Below are 25,587 nucleotides of genomic sequence, written 5' to 3' on the forward strand. Positions count from 1 at the left end.
ACCACTGCCCGGCCATAAAAAATATTTTACATGTACAACTGTACATGTGGATGTCAGATCCCCTGAAGCTGGAAAACATAGAGATGGTTGTGAGACTTGTGATATGGGCACTTAAAATTGAACTCTGGTCCTGTGCAAGAGCAGCAAGACACTTTAATGTATGAGCCATTGCGGCCAGCCCTTCGTGTTACCTTGTATTTGCCCATACTCAGGAGAGGATCTATCTTCTGCACCCTACTCTGACCTATTCTGCCTAGCTACTACTTTTTGTATCCCCTAAGGCACTACCCAGTTTTGATGAAAGTTGAATCTTTCTGCAGTCACCACCAGTAATTGTTTATAGGCATGTGTGTGCTCCCCGTATTCCAACACCAGTATTTGGTAGAAATAGAAATCTTTTATAAAGAAAGTGCCTTATTCAACAACCCTCACTCTCGACACATCACACGGGCTTTGATCGAATAGTTTAGAAAAGAAACACAATTCTCTATCCCAGAGATGAATGTAAGCAGAAATCTCATCTTAAGATTCCCATCTTCTGATCAGGAGAGATGATGATACACTGCTGAACAAGACTTGGGGGCTGGAGACACAGTATTGTGGCCAACTGCTTATCTAGTAAGGTTAGGGTCCTGGGTCTCCTCCCTAGTACAATAGGGCAGGTGAGAATGGGGTGAGTGGAGAGCCCACTGACAACCACCACCAACAACAAAAAACAATCTTTCTATGGACCTAGCATGACATCTTATGTTCATCACTGGTATCTTTCTAGGGGCTGACTTGGGCCTTTAAGGTTCTTACACCACTTTTTAAAGGTTTTTAAATTTTAAGTACATATCTGTTTATCTATGGGGGAGGAGTGTGTGCTTGTGAACCCTCAGATACCAGAACCCAGAACTGTTGGATCACCTGAAGCTGGAGTTACAAAGCTGATTGACAAGCCACCTCTTATGGCAAGGCCTGGCTTGAAAATGAAAGGAGTACAGTGATCTTCATGCCTCCATCTCTCCTGGAAAGGTAGTAGAAGCACAACACTGCCCAGCTCAAGGATTTTTCGAGACAGGGTTTCTCCGTGGCTTTTGGTTCCTGTCCTGGAACTAGCTCTTCTAGACCAGGCTGGCCTCGAACTCACAGAGATCTGCCTGCCAAGGATTTTTCTCTTTTTAAATTGTTTTACTTATTTGTGTGTGTGTGTGTTGAAATTTGAACTTAAGGTCCTCAAAATTAACTGGAGAGGAAGTGCAACTATCCACTGAGACATCTGATCAGTCCCAGGTTTTGTTTTTTTTTTTTTAAAGATTTATTTATTTATTATGTATACAACATTCTGTCTCGATGTATGCCTGGGCGCCAGATCTCAGTACAGATGGTTGTGAGCCACATGTGGTTGCTGGGAATTGAACTCAGGACCTCTGGAAGAGCAGCCAGTGCTCTTAACCTCTGAGCCATCTCTCCAGCCCCAGTCCCAGGTTTTTTAAATGTCTATCACCCCTCCTACATGTATTGGTTATTGGTCGTGTTCTTTTGACAGGTGCCACCATTCTTTCATACTTTCTGGCACAGTAGGATGTTACGAGCTCACCTGTAATTTTCCTATCCCAGCTCTGGAATCATCCATTTCTCGAGAAACCTTGGTTCCACTTAGTGGGAAAAGATAGCAACTACTGCTGCGATTTAAGTGAGCAAGGGCAGTCCTTCCAAGGTGCCTTTGCATTTAAGCCTTTTCAACTCACAGGTCTAAGAAATACACTTGCAGAAGAGACAACACATACATGCACACATAGGTCCACTTTCAAATCTGCAGATGATAAGCCACAAGCATATTTACTCTGCTCCCTCCAATCCACTTATACAAGGCACCTTCTAAACTGTTCTGCCTTCCATACAATGCTCTGCTAAGAAGGAAGCCTGACTGTTCTTATGCACATTGGCTACCTACTTGCTCACTCCTGAACACGTGTAAACACCGTATTAACACTAGATGTGCCTGTTGTGTTATATCCTAGGTCTGTAACCCCAGCACCTATTGGGAAGAAGCAGGAAGATGAGAATTTCAGGGCCAGCTTTGGCTACATAGGGAGTTCTGAGGCCATGGTGCTTTATCCTGGTTGAGATCCTGTTTCAACAAACAACAATAAACCCATCGCACAAGAATTATTCCAGGAGCTTCCTTTTGTTCCTGATTCAGCACAATACTGTTAGTTGAAAAATAAATACTAAGAACATGTTTAGATTAAAACCGAGGTGACCGAGACTTTGGTTTGAGGTATCGTTTCTTTCCCTACTGTAGCAGTCTCTCTTGAGCACTTTAGAAAAACATCAGGAAGCAAGTCACCCTGTTATTCTAAGCTAGCAGCAGGTACTTCCTGAAGGTCTCTGGTTCTGATAGCCTATCCAATATGGTCATTAGACCCTGCTCTGGCCTCCAGCTGCTGTGTACTATCTTTCTCTTTACCTCTTAGCAAAACCTGTTCAAGACAGTATGTATCTGCAGAGGTGCCTACATTTCCAGTTCCTGGAATGCTCTTAAAAGTCTGCTTTGATAGCTGTACTGAAAGCCAACAAGAGAGGGCATTTTTTTTCTACAGCCTACATTAAGGCTTTCCTCACAAGGTTAAAGTGACCAATTCTTCCTCTTCTGATTCTCAACAAGAGATCTTGCAAATACCAGATGCACCCCAAATGTTTGATCTTAGGTTATTTGTCTTCAGTTCTACAGCTGGAGTATGTGCTAAGTATTTTTCCACAGCCTGTTAGAACTGACTGAGAAAGTGGGGACAGCAGGACCTCAGGATAGTAACTCATCATGAGATGTGGCCCTATTCCCTCCTGCTCTCAGCTAAGCCTGCATGCTACTGTCCATGTTGGTAAGAGAACAGTTTCCATAAGAGAGATGCTATTTTTAGCACTCCTGTTATGATAAACTCACAGTAACCTCAAAAAGAACAAATCAAAGTCAACTTTTTACCACAGGAAACCAGCTCACACTTAATGTTTTGCAATATACCATGGGAGAATAATAAAAAGATGAGCTCTTTCTGCACACAGATGGAGAGGATGACAGCTTTCAAGGTAGTGGGAAAATGCAGCAAGAAGCATTCAGTCTGATCACTATTGTCTTAGACAAACTGGAAAAACACCTAATTCCCAAACATGACAAGCACACACACAGAGACAGCAAAGCAGCATGAAACTTTGTAAGCAACCAGCCAAGATTACACAGGACATCACCCTGGTGTGTGCTAGGCTTGACTGCGTTATTACGTGAGGGACTGAGGCAGGAGGATCACAACTTCAGGAATACCTTAAGACAACCTAGTATGTCAAAATTAATTCGGGGGGGGGGGGCTGGAGAAATGGCTCAGTGGTTAAGAGCACTGACTGCTCTTCCAGGGGTCCCAGGTTCAATTCCCAGCACTCACATGGCAGCTTGTAAGTGTCTGTAAATCTAGTTCCAGGGTGATCTAACACCTTCACACTAATGCACATAAAGTTAAATAAATCCTAAAAAATAAAAATTAATATTTTAAATTTTAAAAATTATTTTCTATGTATGGGTGTAATAGACAGTTATGAGTTGCCATGTGGGTGCGAGGAATTGAACTCAGGTTCTCTGCAAGAGCAGCCAGTGCTCTTAGCTGCTGAGTCATCTTTCCAGCTCCTAGAAATATTTTTTAAAGGGCCAGAACAGTGTTGAAGAACACTCATACACATAAGGCTGGCCCTAGTTTCAACATCAAATGGGGGTGGGAGGTTTTGCCAGGACCCAGAAAGCAGACAGCAAGAGGACACTGCAGGGACACCAGCATGTAGACAGTTCTCATTCTGAAGCCCAAAGTGGAACAAATGAGCAGACAAGCAGTAACCAGTCACTCATACAAAAATAGTCACTTATCTAGCAACCAGCGTTTTCCACTAGGCATGGGGGAAATGAGGTCAGGTTCTTTTTTTCTCAGGGGTGCATCATAGCCAAGCACCCTGTCTGTCCTCACTGGGCACGATCAGGTGACATGAAGTCATCACCAGCTCATATAGGTCACATTTTCAGGTCTAGAAAAGCCCAAAACTACTTATACATCACTCCAGATCAGCTGGGCATAGATGGTGGTATGTCATCCAGCCAACAGGAGAACAAGGCCACTCATAGGTCCAAAGATCCTTCAGTATCATTTAAGCTATCACATAAAAATAACAAATTAAGTGGGTGTGGTGGAAGCAGGAGGACCAGGAGCTCAAGGCCAACTTTGCTATAGAGTTTGATTGAGGCACTGAACTACATGTACCACTCTTCCAGAGGGGTTAATTCCAGCCCAGCACTGGGGGGTGGGGGTGGGAAGAGGCTCAAAACCCACCTGTTAACTTTAGCTCAAGGGGATCTAACACTCTTCTGGTCTCTTAGGGCAGTCAGTGAGCCTACCCACTGAGGAACGTCTCCAGTCCCCAACCACGAGACTCTCGTGTATACTTTTCAGGGCAGCATAGCAGCTTCTGTGTGTATACTGGCTTTATGCTAAGTATCTTGCCATTAACTGGGTTTGGAATCTTGAGTAAGGAAGTCAACTTACTGCTGAAGTGGTGGCGCACACCTTTGATCCCAGCACTCAGGAGGCAAAGGCAGGTGGATATCCAAGTTCAAGGCCAGCCTGGATCTACAGAGTGAATTTCAGGACAGTCAGGGCTACAGAGCAACCCTGCTTGGGGGACGACGACACACACAATTAGCCTTTTGGGGAGCTTGTTTACTCAAGCTATGAGATGACAGGAAGAAATTAACTGACCAGTCTCTTAAATCTGAGTTCATTTGTGTATATTTATCTTTGTACATTTTTATACTTCAAACAATTCTGCTGATGTATGATTTATTAGGTCATGTATTTTTTGGCTTTGAGAGATATGGTCTGTGTTAATTTCTCCTTCCTTCCTTCTTCCCTCTGTTCCTCCCTCCCTTCTTCCTTCTGTCAAGACAGAATTTCTCTGTGTAGCTCTGGGTGTCCTGGAACTCACTCTATAGGCTAGTCTTGAACTCACAGAGATCTGCCTGCCTCTGCCTCTCAAAGGCATGCGCCCCCACCCTCTGCTTTAGTTTCTTTTCAATGCTGCTTAAGGATCCTAAGGCACAGGTGAGACACTCTAACCACTGAGGTGCACTCTCCAGTCCTTTTCTATTTCTTGCTTTGAGACAGGTTTCATTAAGTTGCTAGGCTGACCTTGAGATCATGCTATCAAAGACCATGAATCTACTATCCCGCTATTTACTATCCTTTGGAATAACTATACCGAAGAACTGGAATTGTTGTCTAGGGTCACCAGGCCTAGTTTCACTAAGAATACATCTCAAAAACAAAACAAAACAAAACAAAAAGCTGAAAGATGTACTTAGTAGTAAAGAGCTTGCCTATCATAAGGTTGAATATTCAGTACCATAAATACAAAAAAATTACACAGAGATATTGATTCAGTGCAGCTAGTTGTAGAATTTCATTATTATCAGAATCAATTTTCTGCTCAATCTAGTTTGTTTTTGTTTTCAAGTTGGCCTTGAAGAAACAGCAATCCTCTAGCCTCTGCTTGCTGAGTGCTTGAATTTTAGCTGTGTCCCCCACCTGGCTACTCGCTGTTTAAACTGGCAATGAAGTAGTTGACAATACTATTTACCATGGAAAAGGAACAGGCTTTGGTGACCAACAGCCAGTCCCTAAGATCACTGCCCTTATCTCACTCACTCAGGTGTGCACTCTGCACAATGGCTCTAAATTTTCCTGAAGCTGAAGGTGGACTACTTCAGGAAAGGCAGTGAGGTGGTATTACTGTTCTTTGCTCTCTACCCAAAGCTTCCCTTCTCTGTGGTTCTAGAGATTGACCATGAAGATCTTGTATATGTTAGGTAAGTGCTCTCGATACTGAGGTACACCCTTAGCCCCTTAGAGAACTTGTAGTCCCTTGGAATGTAAGGATCACTCACCTCAGAAAAATGGCAGAATAAGCCAGAAATGTCAGGTCAGATTTATTCCAAGTACCTAGTCTCAAGAACTGTAACTCATTAATCCCAGCACTCAGAAAGCAGAGGCAGGTGGATCTCTGAGGGTTCAAAGCCAGCCTGGTCAACATAGTGAGTTCCAGGACAGCCAGAGTTACATAGTGAGATTCTGTCTCAAACAAACAAACAAACAAACAAACAAACAAACAAAAATAAAAAACCTGCCAGATGATCATGACATTATTGCAAATGGAGATTTCTCTGTCTTGCCTTATCTAAATCATCACTCAGAGACTTAATATTAATTACAAACTGTTTGGCCTATAGTTCAGGCTAATTACTAACTAGCTCTTACTTTTAAATTAAATTAATCCATTTCTATTAATCTATGTATTGCCATGTGGTCATGATTTTTACTGGTCTGTTAGCACCTTGTTTCTTAGGCAGCTGGCTTCTCCCTCAATTCCACCTTTCTTTCTCCTGGTATTCAGTTTGGCTTTCCCACCTAGCTATAGACCAAAGCAATTTTTATTATCAACCAATGAGAGCAACATATATTCTCAGCATACAGAAGGGTTATCCCCTATCATATTATAGTTAATACCAGGTATAGACAGTACATATACTTGGAATACCAACACCTGGAAAGCTGAAGCAGTACTCCAAACTGGTGGTCAGCATGGCTTATGTAGCTATCTAAAAACAACAACAAAACAAAACAAAGGAACAACAATAAAAACAAAACAAAACAAAACAAAAAAACCCAGGAAGCTTTTGTCCCTCCAAGACAAGTCACCTGAATGCTCTTGTTATCTTCAGGCCCACACAGGGTGGTACGTGCCTATAGTTCTACTATCTGAGAAAACTCAGAAAGATTAGGAGTTCAAGATCATCGTCAACTACATGAGTACTTTGAAGCCAGCAAGGGCTACATAAGATGCCTTTGTCAAGAAAAAAACAAAACATTAGGCAAGGTGGTACATGCCTTTAATCCCAGTATTATTGAGGAGGAGGCAGGCAGATCTGAGTTCAAGGCTACTCTGGTCTATTTGTCGAGTTCCAGGACAGTCAGGGCTACAAAGAGAAACCTGTCTTGAATGAATGAATACAAATGAAAATCAAAACGAGGACATTTATGTACTTTAGGAGACTGCTGTGATATTGAGATAGATGGGGAAACCCCCATAAATTGCATTCTCAGACATGACATCCTTTCTACTTATTCTTTTTCTTTTGAGGCTAGCCTTGAACTTGTTACAATTCTTCCATCTCAGCATCCCTGAGCTAGGACTATAGGTGTGAGGCTAGAGTTTGCATTGACATTTCCAGTGGTTCAACTTCTGCCATGGGAGCTGCTGTGGGCATGTTTCCCACTAGATGCCAGGAATGTTCCCCATTGAGACCTAATCACCAGAACTAGAACCACACACCAGACAGACATTCCAGGTCAGACTCAGTGGCTTCTTCATAAGCAATTGTTAGAAAGGGTTTCACCATATCCAAAAATGCTGCAAACTAGTGGCTGCAAACCATATCCACTAATGCTTCATGTGCCAGACCCAGAATTGCTGAGAACCCTGGTCCAGAGGAGCAGGTGCTCCTCACAGTACAGCTGGCACTTCCTCCACGCAGGCTCCCACAGTGCTTAGGGGAGGCATTACTCACATGCCTGACACTCATTCCTACTTAACCCACTTAAATATTTCTGTATGAATGGACACCAGGGCTTTAAAATAGTTCACCCACTGAAATTCCCTACTCTGTCCTTTTTCTGATTTTGAGACAGCATTTCACATAGCTGAGGCTGTCATCAAACTCACTCAGTAGCCTGAGACAAGTCTGAAGATCCTCCTATGTCTCAATTCCAAGTGCTAGGATTATAGGCAAATGTCAACATGTCCTAACAATTATTTTTTAAATGGCACTTTAAAAACTGAGCCTCAAGCCAGGTTATGGTGGCCCAAATCTTTAATCCCAGCACTCAAGAGGCAGAGGCAAGCAGGTATCTCTAAGTCTGAGGCCAGTCTCGTCTACAAAGCAAGTTCCAGGACAGACAGAAAAACCTTGTCTCACAAAAGCAAAACAAAAAAACAAACAGCAAGCCTAAAACTGAAGCTCAATGGGGCCGGAGAGATGGCTCTGCAGTTACAAGCATTTTCTGCACTTGCACGGGGCTCAGGTTTGGTTCTTAGCACTGACAAGATGGCTTATGACCACCTGTAACTACAGCTCCAGTACTTACACAAACAGTGCACATATACACACACCAGCAAAACACTCACATACATACAAGAGGAAACAAAAATAAATAAATGATTGAGACTGGGAGTTGTGGAGTACGCCTAGAGGCAAGGAGACCTCTGAGTTCAAGGCCAGCGAGGTCTACAAAGGGCTTCAGGTCAGCCAAGGCTATTAACAGAAACCTTGTCAGGGTTAGGTATGGTCATTGTGTGGAGCCTGATATCGTGGTGCAGGCCTTTATTAATAATAATAATAATAACAATAAATAATAATCCCAGCACTCAAGATACAGAGGCAGGTGGATCTCTGTGAGTTCAAGTCCTGCTCAGTCTAAACAGTTTCAGGACAAAACTATATAGTAAAACTCTGTCTCAACAACAATAGACACTAAAATAAACAATTGAAACTGTAAGGGACAGGAACACTGAGAAGACAATCAGTATTTTGCTAACAAATCCTTGAACACCAGCAAGGACACACTGAAAGATTGCTCATTCGGTGTGGGAGAAGCCAGGTAGGATGGAGGGCAAATACATGAAAACGAGGTAGAAGGATCATCTAGAGTTAGAGCCAGCATGGGCTCTGCTGTGAGGCCTCACTGCAGTAAGTAAAAAGTAAACAACTCAACTCAAAGACAAGAAAAAATTCAGAACTCTTGTCAGGAGAATGAAGGTCTGAGGACCAGGCCACAGTTACAAAGGGAAAGTGGAGAAGATACTGGGGAGCTGACAGTCACCAGGACTAACTGTGTACAACAAGTCATTTTGACAGATTTAGAGAAGTTATCAGAAACCAGACCTCAGTGAGGCTCCATCTCACCACCCTGTGTTGAGAAGGAGACAGAGAAACCCATACAGCATCAACACTGGGCCACAGTGCAGTAGTCAAAGCTGAAGCCTGCCTGGGGTGCCTCCAACTCCAGGCCTTACCTTGCAGCAGAAAGTAGTCTGGGGCTGTGCGCTTCAGAGCGGCCTTGGCTTTCTCTCCACTCCAATCCACTTCCAGCGCCTCTTTTACAGGGCAGAAAAGCACTTTCTGTGGGAAACGGCAGAGTGTTTTTAGGAACAAGCATGCTAGTTTGAATCGAAGCAGAAACTCTTTTCCAGCCCAGACAAATTTCAATATTCAAAGTCTTATTCTAAAAAGTCAACACCCAATATACGCATTAGAGTACTACTCAACGGTAAAAAACAATGACATCTTGAATTTTGCATGCAAATGGATGGAAATAGAAAACACTATCCTGAGTGAGGTAACCCAGACCCAAAAAGATGAATATGGTATGTACTCACTCATTAGTGGATTCTAGCCATAAATAAAGGACATTGAGCCTATAATTCGTGATCCTAGAGAAGCTTAATAGGAAGGTGAACCCAAAGAAAAACATGTAGTTATCCTCCTGGATATTGGAAGTAGACAAGATTGCCAGGCAAAAATTGGGAACTTGGGGGTTGGGGTGTGGTGGGGGTAGGGGGAGATGGGGAGAGAGAAGTGAGATGAGGAGGATGGGGAGAACTTGGGGGAATGGGACAGTTGGGATGAAAAGAAGGGTGGATATGGGAGCAGGGAACTTGGGGGTTGGGGTGTGGTAGGGGTAGGGGGAGATGGGGAGAGAGAAGTGAGATGAGAAGGATGGGGAGAACTTGGGGGAATGGGACAGTTGGGATGGAAAGAAGGGTGGATATGGGAGCAGGGAAGTATGTATCTTAATTAAGGGAGCCATTTTAGGGTTGGCAAGAGACTGGACCCTAGAGGGGCTCACAGGTGTCCAGGGAGATGTCCCCAGCTTGTTCCTTGAGCAGCTGAGGAGAGGGAGCCTGAACTGGCCTTATCCTATAGCCACACTGATGAATATCTTGCATACCACCATAGATCCTTCATCTGGCGATAGATGGAGATAGAGACAGAGACTCACATTGGAGCACTGGACTGAGCTCCCAAGGTCCAAATGAGGAGCAGAAGGAGGGAGAACATGAGCAAGGAAGTTAGGACTGCAAGGGGTGCGCCCACCCACTGAGACGGTGGGGCTGATCTAATGGAAGCTCACCAAGGCCAGCTGGACTGGGACTGATGGAACATGTGATCAAACTGGACTCTCTGAACGTGGCTGACAAGGAGGACTGACTGAGAAGCCAAGGACAAAGGCACTAGGTTTTGATTCTACTGCATGTACTGGCTTTGTGGGAGCCTAGTCTGTTTGGATGCTCACCTTCCTCAACCTGGAATGGAGGGGGGAGAACCTTGAACTTCCCACAGGGCAGGGAACCCTGATTGCTCTTTGGACTGGACAGGGAGGTGAGGGGGAGGGAAATGGGAGGAGGTGAAAAATTTTAATATTAATAAAAAATAAAAATAAAATAAATAAATAAATAAATAAATAAATAAATAAATAAATAAATAAATAAATGAAGTCAACACCCACTAAAACCTAAGAAATACTTCCTGCATAGTCTGGGGACAAAAGGACAGATATGTGCTCCTTGGACCTGGTTCATTCTTTGGTTTCACTATGTAGCTCAGGGTGAAACTATGTAGGCCAGGCTGGCCTCAAACTTGCAGAGATTCTCCTGTTTCAGTCTCCCAAAGACTCAGACTCAACTGGGTGAGGCGGTGGTACAGAGGATTTTAATTCCAGAACCCAGGGGATTGAGGTATGAGTATGCCAAGTTTGAAGCCAGCCAGCTTGAGCTACTATAGAGTAAGACTCAATCTCAAACACTAAAAAGTTACTAATAAAGTATTCTTTTCAATTATATACAAGAAAACCAAAATTTAGCCAGGCTGTGGTGGTGCCTGCCTTTAATCCCAGCACTCGGGTGGCAGATGGATCTCTGTGAGATCCACTAGACCAGCCTAGTATACAAAGCGAGTTCTAGGCCAACTTGGACTGTTAACACGGAGAAACCCGTCTAGACAAGACAAAAAAGAGCATATATGGGTTAGAGAGACAGCATAGCAGTTAAGAGCATACACTGTTCTTGCAAATGAACTAAGTTCAATTCCCAATACCCATGTCCAGGTCCTATAACCTCCATTCCAAGAAATCTGAAGCCTCTCTAGACTGCACCTGCACAGGGATCTAAACATACCAACACACATACATGCAATTAAAAATAATTAAAATAAACTGTTTTGACCGCTGAGACAGGGTTTCTCTGTGTAGCCCTGGCTGTCTTGGAACTCACTCTGTAGACAAGGCTGGGCTTGAACTCAGAACCTCCCTCTGCCTTCCACGTACTGGGATTAAAGACATGTGCCACCATCACCCAGCTAAAATCAACATTTTTTTTTTTTTTTTTTGGTTTTTCGAGACAGGGTTTCTCTGTGGTTTTGGAGCCTGTCCTGGAACTAGCTCTTGTAGACCAGGCTGGTCTCGAACTCACAGAGATCCGCCTGCCTCTGCCTCCCGAGTGCTGGGATTAAAGGCGTGCGCCACCACCGCCCGGCAAATCAACGTTTTTTAAAAACTCAAAATCACTTACTTTTCCCTTGAGTAATACAGTAAAAAAGTTGAACCCTAGCCGGGCGGTGGTGGCACACGCCTTTAATTCCAGCACTTGGGAGGCAGCGGCAGGCGGATCTCTGTGAGTTCGAGGCCAGCCTGGTCTACAAAGGGAGTTCCAGGACAGGCTCCAAAGCTACAGAGAAACCCTGTCTCGAAAAACAAAACAAAAAACAAACAAACAAAAAAAAAGTTGAACCTTTCCACCCTCACACAAAGACTTTTTTTTTTTTTTTTTTTTTTTGGTTTTTCGAGACAGGGTTTCTCTGTGGTTTTGGAGACTGTCCTGGAACTAGCTCTTGTAGACCAGGCTGGTCTCGAACTCACAGAGATCCGCCTGCCTCTGCCTCCCGAGTGCTGGGATTAAAGGCGTGTGCCACCACCGCCCGGCTCACAAAGACATTTTCTTAAAAGGAAATTTCTAAGCAAGGATGCAGGAGATGAGTGTCCTGGGTGAAAGGTCTAAGCAGATATTGTAAGAAGGCTATCCCCATAGGAACAGTAACAGGACACTGCTTCCATCCAATGATTGACACAAGAAAATACTGGAATCTGGGGACTCAGGCTTGCTTATTAAAAGAGAATTAATTGCTGGGTGGTGGTGGCACACGCCTTTAATCCCAGCAATGGGGAGGCAGAGGCAGGCGGATCTCTGTGAGTTCGAGACCAGCCTGGTCTACAGAGCTAGTTCCAGGACAGGCTCCAAAAAACCACAGAGAAACCCTGTCTCGAAAAGAAAAAAAAAAAAAAAAAAGAAGAGAATTAATTAACACACGAAACATTAAGAAACTAGAATGAGCATTGTGCTGAAAGGTGTTGGTGTGGACTCACTGGCAATATAGAGAAATAAATGCAGCTGGTTACTGGTCAGGTATATTGTAGGTTTTGTAATCCCAGCACTTGAGGGACAAACTGGCTACGTGAACTAGCTGAATTGGAGGGCTCTGGGTTCAAGCAAGACACTCTACCTCATTATTTAAATCAAACACAGCAATCAAGACAACCTTAGGTGGCCTCTATGTGCAACTTGTACCTTTACACGTGTATAACCCATATATGAATATGCCATAAATGTAGAGTATCTACTCATCCAGATTTAAAACTGACTACAAGTTGGTGAGAACTGAGATAGAGTTGGCTCAGCGGCAAAGACCACTGGCTGCTCTTGCACCAGACCTGGATTTGATTCTCACCATCCACAGGGCAGTTCACAACCACCTGTAACTCCAGTCCCAAGGAATTCATGCTCTCTTCGGGCCTCCATAAAAACTGCACACATAACACTCATACACATACAAAATAAAGGTGGAAATTTTTATTTTGGCTTTTAGAGACAGGGTAGCCCTGGCTGTGCCAGAACTTAATGAGGACCAGGTTGTCCTGAAATTTGGATATCCTCCTGACTCCCAAAGGGCTGGGATTAAAATTTAACAAACAAACAAAAGCCCATTATGGTGGTACATATGCATAATCCCAGTATGTGGGAGGTAGAGGAAGAAGAATGCCAATTTAAAGGTCAGCATGGGCTACATAGTGAGACCCTGTCTGAAAAGAAAAAAAAGTATTCTAACAAATGACAACCGCAAACTGGACGATTTTCACTCAATAGCATAGTTGAAACAAAGACTGAGGCTATCAAGTGTTACTGTTACATGCTATTGGCCACTGAATGTAAATTGGTAATACTTGAGAGTAATTTAACAGAATCTGAGAAAATTTAAAGTGCTCTTCACCTAATTTTACCCTTCAGAAATGAACACAATTGCCCACGTAGATTATAGATTACAGTCCGGCATATACAAACAGAGGCTTACTGCAGCACAACTTCTAACAGGAAAAGTTTGCACAGATACATAAACAGTAATCTATTCATTCACACAACAGAAGTCTTGCAGTGCTACCCAAGAGGACTTGTTATGATGGGGTAGGCCATGTATACATGCTGTGCAACTCCCATGCCAGCAGCTACAGGTACTTATTAAGCATTAAATTAATCTGTTTCTACACGGTATTTAATATCATATGGCTGTATGTGGCTAGTAACTACCATAAAGGACTGCAAAGTTCCACAAAGATACACAAACAGATGGCATCACCAACATAATGTTGCTCTTACAAAGCAGGTGGCAGCACACATGTAACATGAAACCAGTTCTGAAGCAGTGAAGAGACACGGAGAGCAAGTCTAGTACACAGGCAGACATGAGAAGAAACGCATGGGAAGAAGAACCAACTGTTAATAGCCATTACCTACACTGTCAGAGCAAAAAGGCTCGGTCATACCAGAGATGTTTGTTACTTTAACTTAGTAATATATATGGTGCTAGCTAAGAGTCTTACTTTATGCTTAAACTCCTGTATAGAAAGTTGCTTTTTTTTATTTTTTTTAAAGAGTAACTTTAAAAACAAACCATCTATTTATTTACTTCAAGTATGAATGTTGTGTACCACATGCAAGCCTGTTGGATCCTCTGGAACTGGGGTCCTCTGTAAGAACAACATACACTCTTGACGCTGAGCCACTTCTCTAGACCCCAAAATTGAGTTCTTTGCATCTATAAATATCTGATTAAACTCAAAGGCAAGTAAGGATGACTGGGAGCCTGTCCCCTTCAGGTGTCTTTTTAATCCATCCACACAGCCTAATAGCACCAGAGTAACCTGTCTAATAATAAAATAAAGCCAAAAATACAGAAAAGAGTGACAGGTCAGTATGCTAACACTGAGAATGTGAGGTGTTTAATGAACAGTGTTTGTTCTATTATACGGATAATCTGCAAGGATGTGGCATGTATCTGTACACGATATATACAGTAACATACATATTTATACAGTATCAGAAACAGTGGCAGCAGATATAACAGTGCATCCCCATATACTCAGCATTTGGAACCAAGAAGACTTGAAAGGACGAGGCTTCTTTGGGCTACAGACCAAGTTTACAACCAGCCAGGTTATCTTTGAACCATGGAGAGAGGAATGGAGGGGACGGATAGACAACCAGATAACCCCTTCCCCAGCCACAATTACTAAGATGATAGGGGCTAAGCCTTTTTGTGTTCACTTCATTGGAAGTTAAAAATTTTTCCTCACAAGGCAAGACACCACTCCCATCTCAGCTAACTGTCCTCCCTGGAAAACCCGGAATCAGTATCCCTCCAAACCACCCCCCAACACATAAACCAGAGCACTGCATGCCTCTAAACCAGCGGTTCCCAGCCTTCCTAATGCTGTAACCCTTTAGTACACTTCCTCATGATGTGGTGACCCCAACCATAAAACTATTTTCTTTTTTCTTTTTTTCCAAGACAGGTTTTCTCTATGTAACCTTGGCTGTCCTAGAGGAACTGGCTCTATAGATCCACCTGCCTCTGCCTCTGGTTGCTGGGATTAAAGGTTTGTACCACGACAACCCAGCCATAAAACTATTTTCATTGCTATTTCACTACTGTAATTTGGTCACTGCTATGAATTGCAATGCAAATATCTGTGTTTTCTGATGGTCTAAAGAAACCCCTTGTGGAAAGGTCATTCAACCCCCACAGGTTAAGAACCTCTGTTCTAAATCAAGTGGATCTTGACACCTGGGAGGGCCATAACCTTTACTGGTCTGGAGGTTCCTGTCTTAACAATTCAGCGACTGGGGGGCTAGAGAGATGGCTCAGTGGTTAAGAGCACTGACTGCTCTTCCAGAGGTCCTGAGTTCAATTCCCAGCAACCACATGGTGGCTCACAGCCATCTATAATGAGACCTGGCGCCCCCTTTTGGCTTGCGGGCACACATGGAAGGAATGCTGTACACATAATAAATAAAAAAAACACAAAAACCCACAATTCAGCGACTGTTTCTGGGCAAATTCTTTATCTTCTTTGGAATTCTAGTCTCTCTGATCAAGTACAAGAACTAATGTACTGAACACAGTCCATTCCATAATCTAGGTTTAAAATGACAAAGATCTCCTTCAGGGTTGTCATTTCCTGCTACAGGAAGTGCCACTACTCTGAACTGTATGTCCTGACTATGAGTGTGCTTAAGCAGTGGCCTAGGAATATGACAATAAACAAAAACTTCCCTGCCCTTAGAGACTAAATCTAATATTCATTCACTCGTTAGTTTACTTATTTATTATGTGTGTACACACATAGACACAAGGAAGTCAGAGGCCAATTTGTAGGAGTTGATTTTCTCCTTCCACTATGTGTGTCCTAGAGATCCAATTTAGGTCATCTGGCTTAATGACAAATCCCTTTATCAACTGCAAGGATATCTCACGAGCCAGCTCAGGGACAAAAATCAAATGGAGAATTAGGGCTGTAGCTCAGTGGTAAAGGAACTGCCTAAAGCACTTAAAAGGTCACAGACAAAGCATGCACATAAAATAAACAAATGTAATTTAAAAACCAAAACACCCCCCCACCCCGCCCCCAAAAGGTGACAAACTCCTGGATGCCAGCTGCCTCCAGTCAGGCCTTCCTACTGCCTTATTTATCAGAAGCACATGTGTGCTAGAAAGGCCTGTGCTTCCTAGATGTGCGAAAACCACAAGCTCTGTTTTTCCTCTTTGTTTTTTGAAGTTTCTAAATTAGGAGCACACCATGTACCTTGAACCCAGAGTGGTTTTAAAACATTTGATTGAACCTAGGACAAGTGGGAGGAGAGAGGGACTCTGACAGACACCTTTCACAGGAAACAGGAAGTAACTACTTCCCCCACCCCATCCTGCAATCTCTGGGTAGAGCCCAACTAGTTATTCTGTACAATTTAGGAAACCTTAAAATCTAGGTGGAGGAACTTCTTAACTGGAAAGAGCTTCGAAACCCCAGGGCTGCCTGGCCTGATGGGCTTCACCTGTAAGCCCAGCACTCAGGCAGGAAGATCTGGATAAGCATGGTCTACATTCTGAGGTCCAGGTCAGTCAGGGTTGCAACAGCAAGAATCTGTCTCAAAAATTATAAATAAAATAAAATCCCAAGGCCCTCTGGACCAGATGGAGAAGTTGTTACTACCAGGTGGCAAAGTCACAGGCTCAAACAGTGCCACACCCTGCCCTGCACTGTGTTCTAGTGAAACACACAAAGCCAAGGTCTGGAATCCAGGGGATTGTCAGCAGGAATGTGCTGCATTCCGTGCACCCTCAAGGGCTCAGGGCTGGAATCCTAGCTCAACAGTCCCATTGTAACAGCTGACTAACAATGTCAGCTGGAGAATATTTTGATATCTTCAATTTCTGCCCCCTGTAAGGAAGACACTGCACAAAAAGCGAAGTGCCGGCAGAGCCCTCAGGAATGGCACAGCAAGACTGCCAAGTCCTGGCCTGGGCTCCACACATTCTCCTCATAGTGAGATAAAGAGGCTCCCAAAAGAGGCTTCCATATCCACCCCAGTGGACTCTTATCAGAAGTGACCCCAGGGAAACTTCCAGCTGTGAATGGCTAACAAAGCAAGGGCTTTTTCCATTTGAATGCAAAAAGTGGGCCTCAACCAGAGAAGGCCCTTAAGCCATAAAACCCTTCACACCAGGGCCAAGTGTCACACTTGTAAGAGGGTGTGATTTATAAACTGACAGAGCAGCCCACAAAGCCCCTTTTGTGCCCCTCCGTTTGTTAACAATGTCTCTCCCCACCAAACTCAGGCAGCCATGCAGAGAAGGCCTGACTGGGCCTCAAAAAGAAAAGACCCCAGTTTGGCTCAAACTCTAATGTTCACTCTGGGTAATTACAGTCCTGTGAATACACACTAAAATTAGAGTTTAATAATTCCTTTCCATCAGGCTCACAGATAAAGCTATCCCAACATAAAAACCAAAGTAAGGGAAAGAAAATACACAGCTCTGCCTTAGTCCCACTTCTGTGATCCTGTACTTTGTGGACCCTTAACCCCCAAAGCAACTTTAACTGGACATGCCCACTAGTTGATTTATTTTCTCAACATTTGAATCTATAAGATAAAGAGTAAATATGGGCTTGGTTGCATCATTTCTCAATTTAACAAAACGAACACCAGCCATTTTAAATTGTTTTCTCCAGTACAAGATTCTCTTTCCTAATACCAGCTAGAGACATCACTGCGTTCTGACCCCTGTCCCAACTGCTTTCTCTAAAACGAGAAGAAACGCAGCACCAGACCTGAATACTAGCCAAACTCCTAATGGCCCTGAAGCTCAGTTGTAGAGCACTTGCTTACCCAGCAAGTGCAAGCCCCTAGGTTCCATACATACCCAATACTGGGAGGGAAGGGGGGGTACCACACATAACGACAATTATTACACACATTTCAAAGAAAACCTTTGTTTTGAAACAAAGTCTAGTGTAGCCCAGGCTAACCTGGAACTGAGGCAAATGGCTTTGAGCTTCTAACCCAGAGTCTCTACCTCCCAAATCCTGGGATTACAGGCATGAGCTGCCATACTGGGTTTATAGGCCACAAGGAATTAAACTCAAGACCTAACAAGGGTGAGCTACAGTCCCACTCTTTATCTTAGAGACAGGATCTGTCACTGAACCTGGAACTCACTTCACTGACTGGCCAGCAAGCCCCAAGAATCCTCTTGTCTCCATCTCCCTGGCACTGGGTTTAAATACAGGTATGAGCTGTCATGCCCAGCCCCCAGCCCGACATCTAGGAATGGACTTGGTCATCATGCTTGTTGAGCAAACACTTCAGAGACTGAGCACCTCCCCAGGTCACATGGTGGCTCACAACTGTCTATAATTCCAATCCCAAGAGGTCTGAGGGCACTGTTGCATGGCACACACACACACATGCATAAAGGCAAAAAAAAAAAAACCCTGGCCTACACCCAGGCACACTCACACACATTACACACAAGTACAGTTACTAGGGAATGAAAAGGGAGGGAAAAAAAAAATTCAAATTTAAACTGGCGAGACCAGCCTGGTCTACAAGAGCTAGTTCCAGGACAGGCTCCAAAACCACAGAGAAACCCTGTCTCGCAAAACCAAAAAAAAAAAAAAAAAAAAAAAAAAATTTAAACTGGCTCCTGCCCAGTTAGGACCTGTATACCAATCTAAAAAAAAAAAAAAAATGATTGGAAGGGGACGCATAGTAAGAGAAGGGAAAATGTAGTAACTTCTGGTCCAGACACCAGAGGTTAAAACTGGTTATCTTCTGTGGCAAATAATCAAACAAGCTTGTTATGTCAGGCCACCATGGTCCTACACCAGAACAGTACCTGAACCTGAAGCCATTTGAATAGGCTGCCAGAATTGTAAGGGACTTCTATTTTTCTTGAAGAATCTCATTTGGAATATAAACTCATTTTCTTTGGGGGGAAAGAACGGGTTAGATTGGTGGAGTCCAGCCTTGGGCCTCCCCTCAAGGTTTACCTCGTGTGCAGTTATGAAGGCCCCTCCCCATGCCCCAGGGTTTCTGACTTCAGCTTTTTTTTTTTTTTTTTTTTTTTTTTTTTTTTTTTTAGGTTTTTCAAGACAGGGCTTCTCGGTAGCTTTGGAGCCTGTCCTGGAACTAACTAGCTCTTGTAGACCAGGCTGGCCTCGAACTCACAGAGATCCACCTGCCTCTGCCTCTACCCTGGGATTAAAGGCGCATACCACAACCACCTGGCCTGACTTCAGCTCTTAACATTACCTTTTTGACCATGGTTGTCTCAGGTGAATCAAGTTTTGCTCTCTTGGTATCAGGCCCATCTTCTACTCCTTGACCAACTTTGGCAACTTTGGTTTTCTCTCTAGAGAGTAACAAGGGAAGGAAATCACACTTGAGCTACAAGTCACATATCTGGAATATGAATTTAAAAAAAAATGCTATCAGCTCACAGGATATAAATGTACAAGAGCAAAATAACTGAGTTCAAGGCCAGCCTGGTCTACAGAGTGAGTTCCAGGACATCCAGGACTACAAAGAGAAACCCTGGCTAGGAAAAAAAAAGTGCAAAACAGCTTTGGAGTCAAAGAGGCCTGGGTTCAAATGTCACCTCAGCTACTGAAGACCTGGTGAGTCAGTTACCCACTCTTGGGATAGCTGTCCCTGATGTCATTAGTGGAAGAGGAGGGTGTAAGCAAACTCCCTAGCATAAACAAATTCCCATAAACAAAAGAGACTGTTTTGCAAACACTGTCAAGGAATCATGACCTGAAGAACCAAACCTGGGCAGGTGTGATGGCTCACACTTTTAACCCCAGCAGAGCAAGATCAGTCTACAAAATGAGTTCCAAACAGCTTACAACCAAAAAACAAACAAACAAACAAACAAACAAAAAGCCGGGTGATGGTGGCGCATGTCTTTAATCCCAGCACTCGGAAGGCAGTGGCAGGCGGATCTCTGTGAGTTCGAGACCAGCCTGGTCTACAGAGCTAGTTCCAGGACAGGCTCCAAAGCCACAGAGAAACCCTGTCTCGAAAAACAAAATAAACAAACAGAACAGCTTATATAGAAAAACCTTCTCTCAAAAAATAAAATAAAATAAAGCAAAACAAAGAGCCAAACCTAATTCCGCCTGTTGTGGGAATCTCATGCTAGAACAGCCCAGCCTGCTTTTGTTATAATCGTTCAGTGTATAACATTCCTAGAACCAGGTCTTTCTAAAACGTTTGTATAGCTAGTAGAGGAAATGGTGAGAACATGTTGAACATGTTTGTCCCTTTCAAAGTTTCTTCTTTTTTTCCCAAGACAGGGTTTCTCTGTGTAGGCCTGGAACTCACTTTTTAGACCTTAAACTCAGAGATCCACCTAACCCTGCCTGCCAAGTACTGGAATTAAGGGCATCACCATCCAGCTCAAACTTTCATTTTACAAGCAAGAAATCTGTGGGCCAGAGAAGTACCAATGACTTGCTGGAGAGGTTGAACAATGAGTCCTGTTTAGTGGAAGTTCTGCCCAAGCAGGTCTAGGCCTCTTTGTAACACTACTCATTGACAAGGTAGGCTTCAGAAGCTGAGTGCATGCATGGAGAGAGAGAATGAAAATTTAATGAATGGTGGCCAAATACCCAGCATATATAGTTTTATAGTACTCTATCATCTGCCATCTTTCACTTACTGAGGCTGTAAATAAAAAATACTACTGGTCTTGTCATGTGAGAATTACTAAGCTCTGCAGCCTTTTGTTCAAAGTGGGGGATAAGGTCTGTCTGCGCCACTACCGTAGGCTCTGGATCTTGGAGCTTTTTCAAGCCAGGCTGAATGTGTCCAGAGGACTACCCAATTAACTCTCTCCATCATCTCTCAACATGCAAGCACAAACTAGGGAAACAAGCCCACCTTCCAAGGACAGCATATGTGGGTTCCAGCCCTTAAGCTCAGAAGGCTGGGATACCCATATGATGCACTTTGTCTACAAATCTGCCTGCTTGGGCTTCAGATGACATCACAGTTTTAAACAGTGGGGTCCACATATATCCTAAAATTCTGAACCTACAAATGCATAGCTTTGATCCTAGCACTCAAGAGGCAGGGTTAGGTGATCTCTGAGTTAGAAGCCAGCCTGGTTTACAGCATAGTTCCAAGACAATCAGACAGAAAAAAAACCCTGTCTTGAAAAAAACAACAAAAATGTGACCCCACAAAGCACTCTACTTAGTGATCTGTTAATCGCTTGTCTCAGAATGTTCTAAGTATTGTAGCAAAGTAAGCTACTTCATAAGGGCAGTTCATTTCCTGCCATAAATACTATTCCAACTGTGGAAACATTCCCTACAACCCTCTCCTCCCAGTACTTACTCTACAAACTCATGCTCTCCAAGATTTGCAAAGGTGTACCCATGGTACCCAAAGACATCTCCTGTGAAGAACTTGACGCTGTTTCTGTGACAGATCTGGTCAACTTTAACGATGACATCCCTGGAGCAGCAAGTCAGGCACACCTGCAAAGACAGGAACTGACTGGTAAGAGCTGAAAACTGACTCACTGCCCTGCTGTCTACATAAATCTTAAATTAACTGTCTCTCTGGCAAGGTTAAGACCAGTTTCAACAGGTACAACAGGTTCTTTGGGTACTATGATTAAAAGACAAAAGAGAAGTTGCAGGTTTCAGGGTGTAGAAAATATGATATGATGGTCACTTTTGACAACTAAAGGGCTAGCTGGAAAGAAAAAACACCCAACAATCTGTTCCCTTAATCCAAGAACATATAAACTATACTTCATAGTTATCAAAAAGACAGCAATATCCAAGTAATCTAAACTATAATCTGTTAAAAATCAAGCAAGACCAGTTTTTTTTAAACAGACCCAAAGGTCATGTTTGAGGAAAACCTCTCTGACACACACAAAAAATTTTTTAAAAGTTTTATTTCATTTACTTTATTTTTTGAGACAAAGTTCTTTCAGTGTAGCCTTACAGGCCTGGAACTCATTCTTATAGATCAGGTCTGCCTCTACCTCCCAAGCACTAGGACTAAAGGTACACATCACCACAACTGGCTATTTTATTTATTAATTATGAGTGTGACCAGGTGTAGTAGTGCACAACTATAATCCCAGCACTCAAAAGGCAGAGACAGACAGATCTCTGTGAGTTTGAGGTCAGCCTAGTCTACAGGGTGAGTTCCAGGACATCCACGGCTTTGTTAGAGATCCTGTCTCAAAAAAAGAGAAAGTCATATGCCCTAACACAGAATTTAGCTTTTCCTTTCACCTCTACATAGCCTTGGCATTGAGTAGATGAGGTTAAATAAACCTCATTTGGTTTATCATTGTAGTTATTCTGTCAAGTCCATGGCCAAAATAGTTTTTTTTTTTTTTTTGGGGGTTTTCGAGACAGGGTTTCTCTGTGGTTTTGGAGCCTGTCCTGGAACTAGCTCTTGTAGACCAGGCTGGTCTCGAACTCACAGAGATCCGCCTGCCTCTGCCTCCCGAGTGCTAGGATTAAAGGCGTGCGCCACCACCACCCGGCCATGGCCAAAATAGTTGTGTAAAAAAAGGTACAGACAAATCAAGATCAGAGATGCTGCCTTTTGGTTATCTTTAGTTTTTTTTAAACAAAGTCAGCCAGGCATGATGGCACACGCCTTTAATCCCAGCACTTGGGAGGCAGAGGAAGGCAGATCTTGTAGTTTGAGACCACTTGTTTACAGAGCAAGCCACAGGACAGCCAGACTTAACAAGAAACCCTGCTCAGAACACACCCCCCCACCACCAAAAGATAGTCTTATGTAGCCCAGGTTGGCCTCAAACTCGGTCTATTTCTTTTCTATTCCTCTTGCCTCCATCTGCCAAATGTTGGGATTTAGGCGTGTGCCACCAAGCTTGGCTAGGTGTGCTTTTTTTTTTTTGAGACAGGGTTTCTCTGTGGCTTTGGAGCCTGTCCTGGAACTAGCTCTGTAGACCAGGCTGGTCTCGAACACAGAGAACTGCCTGCCTCTGCCTCCCGAGTGCTGGGATTAAAGGCGTGCGCCTCCATCGCCCGGCAGGTATGCTCTTTTTTTAACACAAAACACAAGTTGCAGCTCCATTATTTCTAACATGTAAGTCCAACTGGCAACAAAATTAATCAACAACTTAAGATTTCAACATGAGCAAGATTATAAAAGAAGATAAAATATTAATGCTGAAACCTAGTCTGGGGGAAGATAAACCAAGACAGAGAAGCAACCAGTAGACAGCAGGCACCTCACAACCAAACACGATAGGTCCAACAGACTGGACCTACACAGAAACATACTGAATGTGTCAAGCCTAAAGATCAGAAGTTTAGCCGGGCGGTGGTGGCACACGCCTTTAATCCCAGCACTCGGGAGGCAGAGGCAGGCGGATCTCTGTGAGTTCGAGACCAGCCTGGTCTACAGAGCTAGTTCCAGGACAGGCTCCAAAGCCACAGAGAAACCCTGTCTCGAAAAAACCAAAAAAAAAATAAAAAATAAAAAAATAAATGTACGTGAGAGGAAGACTCAGAATGTGTTACTTGAAAGGTCTAGTAAACCTACAGTTAATCTTACTATGTTGTCCAGGCTGGCCTTAAGCCTGAAGCAGTGAACAGTCCTCCTTCCTGCCTCTGTTCCTAAGCACTGGGGTTACAGGAGTGAACCCACACTGGGCTTCCACTACTACTTGAACTTGCTGACTCTCACAGCAGGCTTAATAGAGACTTAAGAGACTTGCTTAGAGACTCACCACATCAAACTGAGTGAAGAATGCCTCTGGCTTCTTCTCTATATCCTCAGTATCCACCTTTACATCCACCATGGGGTTGAGATTCTGGGCTCGTTCCAAAGATGCCTCAGCCCTATTTTGGCCCACAGACCCAGTTCGAATCAAGAACTGAGCTCCATGATCTTCTGGAGATACCTAAGGAAAAAAAAATTCTCCTTAATTTTTTAATCTTTCTGGAATGAAAATCTCAAAGACATTGAGCCTATAAGGACACTAAAATGCCCACAACCAACTGCTATTATTGTTCCTACAGAAATCTATTTGTCTAAGCTGGGCATGGTGACACACACAGATCTCCGTGAGATCAAGGCCAGCCTGATCTACTAAAGTCCAGGCACAGTCAGGGCTGTAACACAGAGAAACCCTGTCCCAGGAAAGAAAGAGAGAGACAGAAAGAGAGAGAGAAAAGCTAGTCATGGTGATGCATGCCTTTAGTGCTGGCGCTAGAGAAGACAAATCTCTGAGTTCGACACCAGCCTGGTCTGCTTAGTTCCAGCACACGCCAAGGCTATACAGAGAAACCCTGTCTCAGGAAAACAAACAAACAAAAAAAACAACCGGGGGGGGGGGGGTAGGATGGCACATACCTTTAATCCCAGCACTTGGGAGGCAGAAGCAGGTGGACCTCTATGAGTTCGAGGCCAGCGTGGTCTGGTCTACAAGAGCTAGTTCCAGGACAGGCTCTAAAAGCTACAGAGAAGCCCTGTCTCGAAAAACCATAAAAGTAAATAAATAAATCATAAAATAAACTAAAAGAAAAAGAATAAAAAAAAAATAAAGCCGGGCGATGGTGGTGCACGCCTTTAATCCCAGCACTCGGGAGGCAGAGGCAGGCGGATCTCTGTGAGTTCGAGACCAGCCTGGTCTACAGAGCTAGTTCCAGGACAGGCTCCAAAGCCACAGAGAAACCCTGTCTCGAAAAACCCAAAAAAAAAAAAAAAAAAAAGAAAACTACAGTGAAGCCCTATCTCGAAAACATACACACACATAAAAAAGGACAAAACAAACAAACAAAAAAACAGAAACAGAGATCAGCCAATATCACTGAGGCAAAAACTTCTAGGAAATGTTTGTTCAGGGTCAGCACTCAGTAGCTGTAGTCTGGAGGCGACCAAAACCAAACACTGTGCTGGCAGCCAAACTCAACAATGTATAAGAGTCCTCCAGAGATACTGCTTTTGAAGACATGAAGGAGTTGTGGAGAGCAACTGAGGTACAGCAGGGTCAGAGTGCCTAAGGGAAGTCTAGGGGGGCCTGTGCTGGAAAGTCCAAGAGGGGTCTTGTGGTGAATGTGCAGTCCTGCTGCCACAGAGATGCCAGGACCAAGGACAGCAGCAGCTGTGGCATGGAGCACCTCAAGATCTTTGAAGCCCACAAGAGCCTGAGTCAAAGAAGCAAAGTTTTACACTGTTGGATTTTGGTTATGTTGTGACTATACTATAGTAGGAAGCATTTAGTCTCTTTTTTTGTCCAAGCACACAACTTTAGGTATTTTAGAGAAACCTTGAAAGGTATTTTGGAAGTGTAAAAAGAATCTGAACTTTGGGGGCTGGAGAGATGGCTCAGAGGTTAAGAGCATTGCCTGCTCTTCCAAAGGTCCTGAGTTCAATTCCCAGCAACCACGATGGCTCACAACCATCTGTAAGGAGGTCTGGTGCCCTCTGCTGGCCTGCAGGCATACACACAGACAGAATATTGCATACATAATAAATAAATCTGAACATTTTGTTTTCGTT

At 43.6% G+C, this 25,587-nt stretch overlaps 1 protein-coding gene across 1 annotated transcript in view; it reads right to left on the bottom strand.

Moving 5' to 3' along the window:
- Sae1 (SUMO1 activating enzyme subunit 1) overlaps nucleotides 1-25,587 on the bottom strand; it is a 59,807-nt gene that overhangs the window by 19,425 nt on the left and 14,795 nt on the right. Inside the window, exons 3-6 of the mRNA XM_057763225.1 lie at nucleotides 23,813-23,986; nucleotides 21,421-21,563; nucleotides 19,330-19,429; nucleotides 9,148-9,253 (exon numbers count right to left, since the gene is read on the bottom strand). Coding sequence (XP_057619208.1) covers nucleotides 9,148-9,253; nucleotides 19,330-19,429; nucleotides 21,421-21,563; nucleotides 23,813-23,986 — 523 coding nt within the window. The remainder of the gene's footprint in view (nucleotides 1-9,147; nucleotides 9,254-19,329; nucleotides 19,430-21,420; nucleotides 21,564-23,812; nucleotides 23,987-25,587) is intronic.

The sequence above is a fragment of the Chionomys nivalis genome, chromosome 2, assembly GCF_950005125.1.
Source record: "Chionomys nivalis chromosome 2, mChiNiv1.1, whole genome shotgun sequence".
Lineage (NCBI taxonomy): Eukaryota > Metazoa > Chordata > Mammalia > Rodentia > Cricetidae > Chionomys > Chionomys nivalis.